At 41.9% G+C, this 15184-nt stretch overlaps 1 protein-coding gene across 1 annotated transcript in view; it reads left to right on the top strand.

Annotated features, from left to right (window-relative positions):
- Positions 1 to 15184, top strand: part of LOC144244527 (kinesin-like protein KIF28P) — a gene marked incomplete at its 5' end in the record, with an annotated part of 69134 nt that overhangs the window by 32272 nt on the left and 21678 nt on the right. Inside the window, 4 exons of the mRNA XM_077779866.1 lie at positions 3540 to 3694; positions 10914 to 11025; positions 12392 to 12459; positions 14548 to 14657. Coding sequence (XP_077635992.1) covers positions 3540 to 3694; positions 10914 to 11025; positions 12392 to 12459; positions 14548 to 14657 — 445 coding nt within the window. The remainder of the gene's footprint in view (positions 1 to 3539; positions 3695 to 10913; positions 11026 to 12391; positions 12460 to 14547; positions 14658 to 15184) is intronic.

Raw genomic sequence — 15184 nt, 5'->3', positions numbered from 1 at the left:
TAAAATGAGCACAGCTTATACTAACATTTGGATTAGAGAGGTCCCAGACAGAGAAGAGAGAGAGAGGAAAGGGCAGAAAACTTATCTGGAGAAATCATAGCTGAAAACTCCCCGAACCTTGGGAAGAAAACAGACATCCTGGTCCAGGAAGCACAGAGAGCACTAAACAAGATGAATCCAAGGAGGGCCACACTAAGACATGTAAAAACTAAAATGTCAAAAATCAATAATAAGGGGAGAATCTAAAGAACAGCAAGGGAAAAACAAATAATTACATACAAGAGAAACCCCAAAAGGCTATCAGCTGATTTTTCAGTAGAAACTTGGCAGACTGGAAGGAAGTGGCATGATATATTCAAAGTACAGGAAGAAAAAAACTTACAGCCAAGAATTCTCTACCCATCAAGGTTATGACCCAGAATTGAAGGAGAGACAAAGAGTTTCCAGGTCAGGGGTGCCTGGGTGGCTCAGTCAGTTGAGTATCCGACTCTTGATTTCATCTCAGGTTATGATCCCAGGATTGTGGGACTGAGACCAGCACCTGCTTAAGATTCTCTCTCTCCCCTGCCTAAGTGCTCGCTCTCTTTCTCTCTTTCTCATTATAAATAAATAAATAAATAAATAAATAGCTTCCAGGACAAACAAAAATTAAATGAGATCATTACCCCTAAACTGGCCTTACAAGAAATGTTAAAGCAACTTCTTTAAGTGGAAAAGAAAAGGCTATAACTAGAATTAAGAAAATTATGCAAGGAGGGGCACCTGGGTGGCTCAGTTGGTTAAGCATCCAACTCTTGGTTTCTATTCAGATCATGATCTCATGGTTTGTGAATTTGAGCTCCACATCGGGCTCCACACAGTGCAGAGCCTGCTTGGGATCCTCTCTCATTCTTCTCTCTGCCCCTCCCCCACTCATGTGCACGTACATGCACACTTTTTCTCTCAAAATGAATAAACTTTTTATTTAAAAAAGAAAATTATACAAGGAAAAAGTGTCACTGGTAAAAGCAAACATTAAGGTGATAAATCAATCACTACTAAAGCAGGTATGAACGTTACAAGGCAAAGGTAGTAAAAATAAGCCAGTAAAAGCCTTTAGACAAGGGCAACAAAAGCAAAAATAAACAGTTGGGACTACAATGAAATAAAAAGGTTTTGCAGAGCAAAGGAAACCATCGACAAAATGAAAAGGCAACGCGCTGCATGCCAGAAGATATTTGCAAATGATGTGTTCAATAAGGGGTTAGTGTCCAAAATACATAAAGAATTCATACAACTCAATATCAAAAACCAAAAACCAAACCCCAAATAATCCAATTTAAAAATTGGGCAGAGGGTCTGAGTAGACATGTTTCAAAGAAGGCATGCAGACACACGAAAAGATGCTCCACATTACCAATCATCAAAACCATAATGAGATATCACCTCACACCTGTCAGAAGGACTAGAATCAAAACCACAAGAAATAACGAGTGTTGGCGAAGATGTGGAGAAGGGGAGCCTTGTACACTGTTTGGTAGGAAGGTAAGTTGGTGCAGCCGCTGTGGAAAACAGTGTGGAGTTTCTTCAAAAAATTATAGATATAAATACCATATGATCCAGTAATTCCACTACTGGGTACTTACCCAAAGAAAATGAAAACACTGCTTCAAAAGATATACACACCTTTACATTTACTGCAGCATCATTTACAATAACCAAGATACAGAAGCAACCTAAGGTTCGATCAATGTCATGTGGTATATGAATATTACTCAGCTATAAAAAAAAAAGAATGAAATCTTGCCTTTAGGACAACATCGATGGAAATAGTGGACATTATGCTAAGTGAAATAAGTCAGAGAAAGAAAAATACCATATGATTTCAATTATATGTGGAATCTTAAAAAACAAGACAAATGAACACACAAATAGAAACAGATGCAATAAATACAGAGAACTAGCGGTCACCAGTGGGGAGGGTTTGGAGGGGTGGGTGAAATAGATGAAGGAAATTAAGAGGTACAAATGTGTTGTGACATAAGTAAGTCACAGGAATGAAAAGTGGAGCATAGGGAATATAGTCAAGAATATTGTGATAACTTTGTATGGTGACAGGTGGAGACTACCCTCCTCGTGGGGAGGTTGTGTAACATAGGTAATGGTCAAATCACTACATTATACATCTGAACTAATATAATGTTGTGTGTCAACTATACTTCAGCTAAAAGTACAAAAATACTGGGGCACCTGGGTGGCTCAGTTGGGTGAGTGGCCAGCTTCGGCTCGGGTCCTGATCTCACGGTTCGTGAGTTCGAGCTCCACATTACGCTCTCTGCTGTCAGCCTGTCCGTGTAGAGCCTGCTTTGGATCCTCTGTTCTCTCCCTCTTCCTGACTCTCCCCTGCCTGTGCTCTCCCTAAAATCAATATTTAAAAAAAAAAAAAGTAAAAAACTAAACTTAGTAGGCTTTTAAGTACTGTTCAGATATTTTACAATGGTAATAACATTCATAAACTTTACATATGGTCTGTGCGATTTTTTTAACCTAATAGTTTTAGTTTTTCTTAGGCTTCAATTTTTTTTGAGAGAGAGAGAAGGAAAGCATGAGTGGGGGAAGGATAGAAAGAGAGAGGAACAAAGGATCGGCAACAGGATCTGCGTGGAAAGTAGAGAGCCCAGTGTGGGGCTCAAACTGACAAACTGTGACCTGAGCCAAAGGCAGACACTTAACAGACTAAGCCACCCAGGTACCCCTTAACTGGGTATTTTAGAGGCAAGGGAAGAAATCCACTGAAAAAAAAACAACCCCAAAATGTGTAGAGCATTACTTTCCGCTTATTAGCATCAGTAATAATATTAACCCCTGTTACGTGTGCCAGGAACATTATTTCTCTTACCCGTTACCCTCCTAACACCTAATATGCTATTATCCCTGTTTTCCAACTCAGACAGTTTAAATGCTGAAACTATTTCTCACAGTCATGTAACCAGCAAGGTGATCTCGCACCTCTCGGAGCGTGACCGTACCGTCCTGAACACTTACTCATTTTCAGATTTTCCAGTTTCTTCTACTTAAAATGTTTGATCATCAAAATACTCGAGAGCGGTAATTGGTCTCTAATAGATCACTGGAAACAGCTTTGCAAAACTGAGAGGGAGCAACAGAGATATTTGGGCCTGGGGTGTATTATTGTAAAACGCCATAAGATGGCTTTTTCATTTTTATTATATGTTTTAGAATTGTATTATATGTTTTATTATATGTTTTAAATTTATAATGTTTTGTTTCCTATATTAATTTATAAAGTTTTAAATTTTATGTTTTAAATGTATATTATGTGTTATTTATAATATATGATATAGAACATATTATTAATGTATTAATAATGCAATGTATTAATATATATTAATTTATAATATATATTATGTGTTTTAAATTTTGTTATGTTTTTGAGTGTGAAGCCCAAGTAGAAAAAAACGTTTTAAAGTGTGAACTGGACTGACTTCATATGCAGCCTGTGGCCACTCTGATAATGTGACTGTGGTGCTTTCCCACAGATTTTCCTGGACAGAGACCTCACCAAACAATCCACGATTAACTTAGTGGATTTAGCAGGAAGTGAAAGGCAGAAATCCTCAGGATCTGAAGGAGACAGACTGAGGGAAGGCTCACAAGTTAACTTAAGTTTAACCAATTTAGGAAATGTTATCAGGTAAATAATCAGTGCATGGGTATTTATTTCTGTTGTAAAAATGACCCCAGGTATCAAAACTTAGATTAATCATAACCCTTGGCTCATGGCCCACTGTTATCACTGGTTCGTACCCGGTCCTCCTATTTATTTTATTTTAAATGGATTGCTTTTTAATAAAATTAAAAACACTAATAAAGCCACCCCTCAAGCCAGGAAATAGTTGGTATTTCTCTGTTGTGCACCCCTGGGAGGTAACCGCCATCTTGAATTTTGTTTATCCTCTCTCTCTCTCTCTGTTCCTCTCTCCCTCTTTTGTCCTTTCTTGTTTTATCACATGTGAATATTATTAGTTAGTGGCACTCATTTTCGAAATGTTTAAAAAGGGTAAAGTGTTATATTGTCTTCTAGATCCTGTTAAGTGGTTAAAGTATAAATTACAAAAGGTGCGCAAATCTTAAATGTTCAGCTCAATGGACTTTGAAGATATTGAACATTTAAAAAACCCAAAAATCTCTCTTGTACTTCCCTTCTAGCTTTCACTCCCACCAAAAGAAATTGATCTCTGCCACTACAAATTAGTTTTGCCTCACTGTATTGGTATTCATAGAAATATGACCATTTATAAGAGGTCATTGTTCTTTGCATTTGGCTTCATTCACTAAGGATCGTGTCTAGGAGATTAAGCCATGTTTGTCAGGTAGCAATTATTAGTTCTTTTTCATTGCTATGTAGTATTCCACTGCAGGAATATGCCACAATCATTTATCCATTCTCCTAGTGATGGACATTTTGATTGTGTACAGGTTTTGACTATTATGAATAACGTTGCTGTGAGCATTCTCGTATGTGTGCTTTGGGGAAAGCAATTTCTCTTTCCTCTCAAGTACATCCCCAAGAGTATAATTGTTAGGACTGGCTCTTAGATCCGACATTATTAACAATATGTGTCCATCTTATCTGTGGCTATACTTAATTTACCTTCTGTTCTGTCATTAAACATTGTGTCTGTGAGATTCCTTGTTGTAGTAGAAGTTGTTACTTCTTTTTCCTTATGACGTAGCGTTCCATGGTGGGAACATGCCACACTGTCTTCACTGGTTCTCCTGCTGATTGGCATTTTGGTTGTTTCCAGGTTTGGTTTTTTTGTTTTGTTTTGTTTTTGTTTGGTTTGGGTTTTTTTTTTTTGTTTTTTGTTTTTTTTTGCTATTACAAACAGCGCTATTATGAACACACTTGTACAAATCACAAGGTATCAATATATTAAAGTTTCTTTTGAGTATAGACAAAGGACTGAAATTGCTGGATTATATATAAGGTGTGTGCAATACCTAAGTTTTGAGAGTGGTGACAAATTATTATGGACATTTGGGCTCTTTCTATACTTTGGCTTTTATTGATAGTGTTGCTATAAACATTGGGGTGCATGTGCCCCTTCGAAACAGCACACTCTTGGATAAATAGCAGTGCAATTGTTGGGTCCTCGGGTAGTTCTATTTTTAACTTTCTGAGGAACCTCCATACTGTTTTCCAGAGTGGCTGTACCAGTTTGCACTCCCACCAACAGTGCAAAAGAGATCCTCTTTCTTCACATCTTTGCCAACATCGGTTGTTTCCTGAGTTGTTAATGTCAGCCATTCTGACTGGTGTGAGGTGATATCCCATTGTGGTTTTAATTTGTATTTCCCTGATGATGAGTAATGTTGAACACTTTTTCATGTATCTGTTAGCCATCTGGATGTCTTCTTTGGAAAAGTGGCTCCCTTTTGCCCATTTCTTCACTGGAGTGTTTGTTTCTCAGTCATTGAGTTTGACAAGTTCTTTATAGATTTTGGATACTAACCCTTTATCTGATTTGTCATTTGCAAATATCTTCTCCCATTCTGTTCGTTGCCTCTTAGTTTTGCTAATTATTTTCTTCACTGAACAGAAACTTTTTATCTTGATGGGGTCCCCATAGTTCATCTTTGCTTTTGTTTCCCTTGCCTATGGAGACGTGTTGCATAAGAATTTGCTATGGGTGAAGTCAAAGAGGTTTTTGCCTGCTTCCTTCCCTAGGATTTTGATGGCTTCCTGTCTTCGTTTAGGTCTTTCATTCATTTTGAGTTTATTTTTGTGTATGGTGTAAGAAAGTGGTCTAGGTTCATTCTTCTGCATGTCACTGTCCAGTTTTCCCAGCACTATTTGCTGAAAAGACTCTTTATTCCATTGGATATTATTTCCTGCCTTGGCAAAGATTAGTTGGCCATATGTTTGTGGGTCCATTTCTGGATTCTCTGTTCTGTTCCTTCGGCCTACGTGTCTGTTTTTGTGCCAGTACCATACTCTCTTGATGATGACAGCTTTGTAATACAGCTTGAAGTCTTGAATTGTGATGCCTCCAGCTTTGATTTTCTTTTTCAGGATTGCTTTGGCTATTCGGGGACTTTTCTGGTTCCATACAAGTTTTAGGATTGTTTGTTGTATCTCTGTGAAGAATGCTCGTGTTATTTTGATAGGGATTGCATTGAATACGTAGGTTTCTTTGGGTAGTATTGACATTTGTTTATTTATTTATTTATTTTTAAAAATTTTGTTAATGTTTATTTTGAAAGAGGGGGAGAGAGAGAGAGAGAGAGAGAGAGAGAATCTAAAGCAGACTCCAGGCTCTGAGCTGTCAGCACAGAGCCAGGTGGGGCTCGAACTCATGAGTTGTGAGATCATGATCCGAGCCAAAGTCAGACGCTTAGCCAACTGAGCCACCCTGGCACTCCAGATAGTATCAATATTTTAACAATATTTGTTCTTCTAATCCAGGAGCATGGAATATTTTTCCATTTTTTTTGTACTTCAATTTCTTTCATAAGCTTTCTATAGTTTTCAGTGTATCGATTTTTCACCTCTTTGGTTAGGTTTATTCCTAGGTATTTCATAGTTTTTGGAGCAATTGTAAATGAGATCAATTCCTTGATTTATCTGTTGCTTCATTATTGGTGTATAGAAATGCAACCGATTTCTGTGCATTGATTTTATATACTGAGATTTTGCTGAATTCATGGATCAGCTGTAGGAGTTTTTTGGTGGAATTTTTCGGCTTTTCCATACAGAGTGTCATGTCATCTGCAAAGAGTGAAAGTTTGACTTCCTTCTTGCCGATTTGGATGACTTTTATTCCTTTGTGTTGTCTGATAGCTGAGGCTAGAACTTCCAATACTATGTTTAATAACAATGGCAAGAGTGGACATCCTGACGTGTTCCAGATCTTAAAGCTGAACACACATTCACACACAAAAAAGCTCTCAACTTTTCCCCATTGAGGATGATATTAGTGGTGGGTCTTTTATATATGGCTTTTTATGATATTGGGTTATGATCCTTCTATCCCTACTTTCTTTAGGGTTTTTATCAAGAAAGAATACTGTATTTTGTCAAATGCTTTCTCTGCATCTATTGAGAGAACCATGTGATTCTTGTCCTTTTTTTGATGTGATGTATCACAATGATTGTTTTGCAGATATTGAACCAGCCCTGCATCCCAGTATAAATCCTACTTGGTCGTGGTGAATACTTCTTTTTATGTATTCTTGGATCTGGTTGGCTAGCATCTTGTTGAAGATTTCTGCATCCATATTCATCAGGGAAATTTGGTGTGTAGTTCTCTTTTTTAGTGGGATCTTTGGCTGGTTTTGGAATCCACGTAATGCTGGCTTCTAGAATGGGTTTGGAAGCTTTCCTTCCATTTCTATTTTTTTGGCACAGCTTCAGGAGAATAGGTGTTAACGCTTCTGTAAGTGTTTGGTAAAATTGCCCTCTAAAGCCATCTGGCCTTGGACTCTTGTTTTTTGGGAGGGTTTTTTGTTGTTGTTGTTGTTGTTGTTCATTACTAATTTGATTTCTTTACGGGTTATGGGTCTATTCAAATTTTCTATTTCTCCTTATTTCAGTTTTTGTAGCTTATGTCTTTCTAGGAATTTGTTCATTTCCTCCGGATTGTCCAATTTATTGGCATATAACTGCTCATAATATTCTCTTATTATTGTTTGTATTTCTGCAATGTTGGTTGTGCTCTCCTCTTTCATTCTTGATTTTATTTATTTGGGTCCTTTTTCTTTTTGATCAAACTGTCTAGGGGTTTATCGATTTTGTTAACTCTTTCAAAAAACCACCTCCTGGTTTCATTGGTCTGTTCTACTGTGTTTTTTAATTTCTTATAGCATTGATTTCTGCTCTAATCTTTATTATTTCCTGTCTTCTGCTGGTTTGAGGTTTTATTTTCTGTTCTTTTTCCAGCTCTTTAAAGTGTAAGGTTAGGTTGTGTATTTGAGCCCTTTATTCCTTCTATAGGAAGCCCTGGGTTGTTATATACTTCCCTCTTAGGACCACATTTGCTGCATCCCGAGGGTTTTGGGCTGTCGTGTTATCATTTTCATTGGCTTCCACATACATTTTAATTTCCTCTTTAATTTCTTGGTTAGCCCATTCATTCATAGTAGGATGTTCTTTAGTCTTCAAGTATTTGTCTTTCTAAACTTTTCTTGTGGTTGATTTCGAGTTTCATAGCATTGTGGTCTGAAAATATGCACGGTATGATCTTGAACGTTTTTGTATTTGTTGAGGGCTGATTTGTGTCCCAGTATGTGACCTATTCTGGAGGACGTTCCACGTGCACTGGAGAAGAATGTGCGTTCTGCTGCTTTAGGATGAAATGTTCTGAATATCTCTGTTAAGATCATCCGGTCCAGTGTGTCACTCACAGCCATTGTTTCCTTGTTGATTTTCTGTTTAGATGGTCTGTCCATTGCTGTAAGTGCGGTGTTGAAGTCTCCTACTATTATGGTATTACTATCAATGAGTTTCTGTATGTTTGTGATTAAATTATATATCTGGGTATCACCGCATTGGGGGCAAAAATGTTTAGATCTTCTTGGTAGATAGACCCCTTAATTATGATATAATGCTTTTCTTCATCTTTTGTTACAGTCTTTATTTTAACATCTAGATTGTCTGATGTAAGTATGGCTACTCTGGCTTTCTTTTGGCGACCATTAACATGATAGATGGTTCTCTATCCCCTTATTTTCAGTCCGAAGGTGCCTTTAGGTCTAAAATGGGTCTCTGGTAAACAGCATATCGCTGGATCCTGTTTTCTTATCCATTCTGTTACCTTATGTAACAGAATCTTTGTAACAACATCTTTGGTTGGAACATTTAGCCCACTGACATTTGGAGTGAGCACTGAAAGATATAAATTTATTGCCATTGTGTTGCCTGTAGAGTTGGAGTTTCTGATGGTATTCTCTGGTCCTTTCTAGTCTTTGTTGATTTTGTTCTTTTTTGTTTTGTTTTGTCTTTTCTTTCCACAGAAAGTCCCCCTTAAATTTTCTTGAAAGGGTGGTTTAGTGGTCACAAACTCCTTCAGTTTTTGTTTGTCTGGGAAACATTTTATCTCTCCTTCTATTTTGAATGACAGTCTTGCTGGATAAAGAATTCTTGGCGGCATATTTTTCTGATTCAGCAAATTGAATATATCCTGCCACTCCTTTCTAGCCTGCCAAGTTTCTGTTGGACAGATCTGCTGCGAACCTGACCTATCTTCCCTTGTAGGTTAAGGATGTTTTTCCCCTTGCTGCTTTCATGATTCTTTCCTTGCCTGTGTATTTTGTGAAGTGGACTATGGTATGCCTTGCTGATGGCTGGTTTTTGTTGAATCTAATGAGTTCTCTGTGCTTCCTGGATTTTGATGTCTGTGTCTTTCCCCAGGTTAGGAAAGTTTTCTGCTATGATTTGCTCACATAAACCTTCTACCCCTTTTTCTCTCTTCATCTTCTGGGACCATTATGATTCAAATGTCATTCCTTTTTAATGAGCCACTGAGTTCTCTAATTCTTATATCATGCTCTTTTGCCTTAGTTTCCCTCTTTTTTAATGCTTCATTATTCTCCATAAGTTTGTCCTCTATGTCTCTGATTCCCTGCTCTGCTTCATCCATCCTTGCCATCATAGCATCCACTCAAGACTACATCTCAGTGATAGCATTTTTAATTTTGTCACGACTAGATTTTACCTCTTTTATCTCCACAGATAGGGATTCTATGTTTTTTTCAACCCCACTTAGTATTCTTATTGTCGTGATTCTAAATTCTGGTTCAGACATCTTACTCCATTCTCCACTAGATGGCTCTGCTTAGCTTACTGGGGTGGATCGTTTGGTGAGTGTACACATGTATGCACATGTGTGAGAGAGGTGAAAATGGCATCACCCAGCCATCAGTCTCTAGTATCAGAACTCTGTGCTCTTGCCAACTGACAATCAAGCACCTCTCCTTTGTCTCCAGCTTCAGTCCACTCCTTAATTCTACACTGTCCACTACCAAGCCATCAGGCTGCCAGGTGCCACTTCCCTCCTGAGTTCTATCTCAGATGGTGTTGTGTTTCCAAACTCCTCACCTCTGACAGCTCTGGCTTTGAGAGGGAGGGAGGGAAGGAGAGAGAGAATCCCAAGCAGGCTTCATGCTGTTAGCACAGAGCCCAACACAGGCTTATCCCAGGAACAGTAAGATCATGACCTGAGCCGAAATCAGGAGTTGAACTCTTAACTGTCTGAGCCACCCAGGAGCCCCTGTCCTGTGTGGTTTCAATTTCAATGACTGTATTTCTTTCTTTATAGAAGATCATTTTGTTTCTTTTTCAAATCAGCTAGAATACCTGCATAAATTTCTTTTTACTTCTTGTAATCATAATTTCTCATAGATGGGCTTGCCTCCCTCCTCCCTGCTTCATCAATGACAATGCTGCTGTCTTTGAAGACCCTGGGGTTGAGTGGGAGGGCATGGCACATTTACTTATGTGCTCTTTCTCTGCTATGTTGTCATGTAGGGTCCTAACTTTATGGGCTCGTCTTCTTTATCCACAGATCTATAGTAGCCTACAGGCTCTTTGGGTTTCCCTCACAGGGTTTAGTGTGTTAGAGCCTCATATCTGGGCTTCCCTCAATCTAGCATGGTTTCTCCAGGGCTGATCTCAGAGAGGGAGCCAGTGGCCCATGTGGTTAGCTGTCTTGTTTCAGTATCTTCACACGGCAGATGTCTCAACTACTGGATATCATAAGAGTCATATCTGGGGTTTATGGGGTCAAACAGGAGATATGAGGGGTGTTTCTGACTTATCCTCGGGGAGGCATATCTGTTCTTGGCCTATACATATGTATGTATATTAATACATATACATATATATATTAATCTGATGTTTCTTTTTCACCCAGTGCTCTGGCTGATGCAGCCACAGGGAAGAAAGTCTTGCACATTCCCTACAGAGATTCTGTGCTGACCAAACTTCTCCAGCCAGCTTTGGGCGGGAACAGCAGGACTACTTTGGTAAAGTGATTTTCTTACAACACATTAGACTGATTTAGCTATTGTGCTGTTGTCACATTTAGCGATGTGTTAACATTACAATCAGTGGACCATGATGCCGCGTTTTGCATTCATGTAGAACATTCTTAGGTATCTCATGACTCCTGGGACTCTTCCCCCTAAAGTGTTCAAATACTGCTAATTTTAACTTTTTATTTATTCGTTTCTGTAGTTTTCAGGTTCTTTATAAGGAACGTACACTATTGTTATCACGAAAAAATTAATACCAAATTTTTAAATAATGCCAATAATGTCGTACTATTCTAAATCAGTGGTCATTTCATGGCAAGACTGGAAATCATTTTGACGGTGTGGGACACCAGGCAACTGTTGAACCTGGAGAGTAGCTGAATTGTGTCATCTCAGCAAACACTCTAGACTCTTTCTATTGAATATTTGCTAAGTGGGTACAATGTGGAATGTGTTAAAATCCGGACTCTCTGCTCTTCAGCTCCAGGTGTGGGAAGGAACAAATTTAGCCACACTCTGCCTCCTGTCTTCTGTCCCAGTTAGGAGAAAACTGCTCACCACTGGGCCCATTCTGTGCACTCTCTCCCAAACTCACAACAAAACACTTCTTTACTCTCTACTATGTAATTTCGCCTAAGCATTTAAAAATATTTCATTTAAAAGTTTTTCTGGTTGTCTGTCAGTGCCTGTCGGTCTCATGGGACCCGCCCACCCTCTCCCAGCTCCCCTGTCCCCCCTCTTCCCTGAAGACCTGAAATACAAGAAGGCCCATTAGATGCTATGAATGTTAAGACTACAAAAAAAAAAAAAGTGTAACAGGTCTGAGGAGGTGTGTGCCTGAGAGAGAGGAGCCTTTCCATGTCTACAGGCTAACGCCTGAGGCACTACCACACTTTCGCCTAAAAACATGTGGTGGAGGGGGAGGTCACTGTTCCTCTCAGGAAGCAGATAGAAACTGCAAGGCCAATGTTCAACCGTCACTTGAATCCCCGAGTCCACCCTCTGGGGCTCACTGCTGAGGACAGGGGCATCAGAGGCCTGGATCGAAGCCTTATTATCTAGGAGACCTCGAACATTGGTTTTTCTCGAAGCCTCAGTGTGTGTGTGTGTCTGTGTGTGTGTGTGTTGTGAAACTGTGGTGTTGGCATCATGAATCGGTGCTGTCTGTGAGCTGCAGAGGTTGCATGTGTATGTGGCATATATCAGGGTGAGCATATGCCGTCGGTGTGCGTCTGCGCTTTCTTAGTCACAAAGTTCGAATGGTACCTTGAATGACCAGCTGGGCCATGAACCTTGGCACACTCACAGCAACGACCTGTCTACAATGACAAAATCTAAACAGGATGTTCTTTTACAGATAGCGGCCATAAGTCCTGCTGACATCTGCTATGAGGAAACTTTATCCACGTTAAGATACGCCGAAAGGTACATCTGTGGATGGGTATTATCCTTAGGGGTTCTGAGTTGGATTCTCCTGGTTGCCTCTATGCAATGGGCTGGCGGTTGGGGGAGAGGTCAGAAGGCAGAACAGAATGATTTGTGTGAGAGAGACATGGGAGGAAATAAAACAAACAAGAGGAGACAGAACTGGGGACGTGGGCCTTCAAATCACCCCTGCTCTGCACAGGAGAGGTCCCGTGGGCTCCTCCAGGCTGGGGCCAAACCTGCCGTGATTGGAATCCGTCTCCCTGTATTTTCCTGCCAAAGAGCATGGCCGTTCACATATTTCTCCCTCATCGCATGGCACACGGAAGGTGTGTGGTGGCAGGCAGGGGACGTTTATGCCAACAGGTGAAGACCAGCATGTGTGAGGCACTTCCCCAGGCTGCTGCCCAGCCTCTGGCTCCATGCTTTCCCTGGGTTTGGTCTCCTTTGTCCAGGCCCCGTGCATACGGGTTCTACTGTTGGGGTGGCCTGAAGGTCTAGGCTTCTCTTCCTGGGAAGGGGCTCTCCCTGCCAGTTTCCTTCTGTCCTGGGAGCCAGGGAGGCGAGCCTGCACACTCAGCCCCGGGCAGAAGGCTGCCATCCAGACAAGTCCCAGGACTCTGCATCCTGCTTCTCCTGACCCTTTCTAAAATATTTTCTTAATGTGTATTTATCATTATTGAGAAAGAGACAGGGTATGAGTAGAGGAGAGGCAGAGAGAAAGGGAGACACAGAATCAGAAGAAAGCTCCAGGCTCTGAACTGTCAGCACAGAGCTGGACGCAGGCCTCGAACCCATGGACCACGATATCATGACCTGAGCCAAAGTCGGATATTTAACCGACTGAGCCCCCCAGGCGCCTCTCTCCTGCCCCTCTTTTAAAAAGATGAGGGTACAGGCAGAGGCAACCTCTAAGCAGGGCAGAAGCCACACACTGCCACCACCTTTTCCCTTTCATGTGGCAGAGTCCAAAATCCATCACTGAGGCTCAGACAGGAACTTCGAATCCTCAGGCCTGGTTCCAGGAAACTGGAGCTGGCATGTGAGATGAAACTGTCCCCTACTGTAACGTGTCCCCTGTCAGGTCTCTGGGCTTGCATGTGGGTCAGAATCTGGCCCGACCGGCCACGTGACCTTGGGCAACACGCCGTACCTCCCTACTCGTCCCATATCGAGGGAGGTGACTTGTCATCAGAGTTGGGGTGAAGAACACACAATTTCTGCGATCCTTGTTACTGCGCCACTGAGGAGCGGCCTTCCCTGTGGCCCTGTCCCAGGGAGGGAGCCCTGGCATTTTAGGCACACGTACTAGCATCCTCCTCTACCAGGAAGCCTCCGTATGTTTTTACGGGATTAGACGATTTCTTCCAGCGTCTGCAGCGCAAGCTCAGATCTTTCCGCCAATTTGGTCTCCCTGCTTATCAGATGCAAATCTGTTGTGAGCAGATTTCCCGTGAGAGACTACGGATGCAGAGGAAGGAGAAAACAGTAGCCCAAAGTCCTCGGTTCTGAGCCTGGATCTGCCATGGGCTATGTGACCAGGGGGCAAGCCCTGAAAACCTCCTGTTCTTCTACGAAAGGAGTGAGGCGGCCGCAGTTAACAAATAAAAAACACAGGCTCCCCAGTTAAACCTGAACAGCAGGTGAAGGGCAAGTAAGTGATGTGTTAGCATAAGTATGTCTTGCGCAGTGCTCCATGGTGTCTCACATTCTCTCTGGGACACTCAAAGGCAGGGAAATAGGCAACCCTTAGGTTCCCCCCCAGCCCGGAGCCCAGCTGACAGCCTCCAGGGTTGAGTTAGGACTATCAGCAACGACCCCACAGATTTTTCCACTTGCGGAGTCAATCGGCAAGTGTGTTCAGGGCCCGGGATGTGTCTGGGCCAGGCTGTGGGTCTGGCTGGGCTGCCCATGTTTATTTGAACCACAGATGTCACTAAAGTCCCTTTCGGCCTTCGCGGTTCAGTGGCGCCCGGCCTGGTGGGATCTGGAATCGCCCGGGGCTAAGGGTCTCTCTTGACCGGGTTCTGGCCCGTGCTCTGCAAAGGGGTCCAGCACTTAGGGTGTGTTCATCTTTGCACGTGGAAGGGCTAAAAAGATCCGGAACAAAGCTGTGGTCAACACCTCGACGCTGATGAGAGAGTCAAGGGCAGAGTACAACAGAGCGCTGCTCACTCATGGAAACTCTAGAACGGCAGGTAAACGGAGTCAGGAGCAATGCAGGTCCTGACCGGCTGCAGGCTCAGCATGGGGTGGGGCAGGGCAGGGGAGGGGGAAATCCCCGCTTGGAATCACGGGAGCCCAGCACCGGCCAGGGGCATCCTCTGGGGACATTTTGGCCCTGGCCTTGGGAAAAACACCTTATTTTGAGATAAACGCAGATTCACATGCAGTTAACGGCCCTGCCCATTTTGAATGAATATTTCGGTCTCATTTTTATCAACATTTTTATGTTGAAGCGGTTGTTTCTGCTGAGGCCACCTCTTCCTTCCCAGGTTTGCACAACAGCCATTTGATATTTGCTGTGTTGGTGGCCTCACGCAGTTACATGATGTTTGACTGTCCAGAGCCTTAGTGGCATTCCATCAGAGTCACCTGGAGAGCGTCACCAGGCCCGTTGACCTTGACTTCTGGGGGCAGCGCCCTGGGCTGACTCCACTGTGCCCCAGAACCATTGCTTTGAACAAAGGCCTCAGATTTCAGTTTGGTGGCCAGGAGGGAGGTG

The sequence above is a fragment of the Crocuta crocuta genome, unplaced genomic scaffold (genome assembly GCF_008692635.1).
Source record: "Crocuta crocuta isolate KB4526 unplaced genomic scaffold, BGI_CrCroc_1.0 scaffold322, whole genome shotgun sequence".
Taxonomy (NCBI): Eukaryota; Metazoa; Chordata; class Mammalia; order Carnivora; family Hyaenidae; genus Crocuta; species Crocuta crocuta.
The sequence above is the reverse complement of the archived record's forward strand: the minus strand, read 5'-3'. Positions and strand labels throughout refer to the sequence as shown.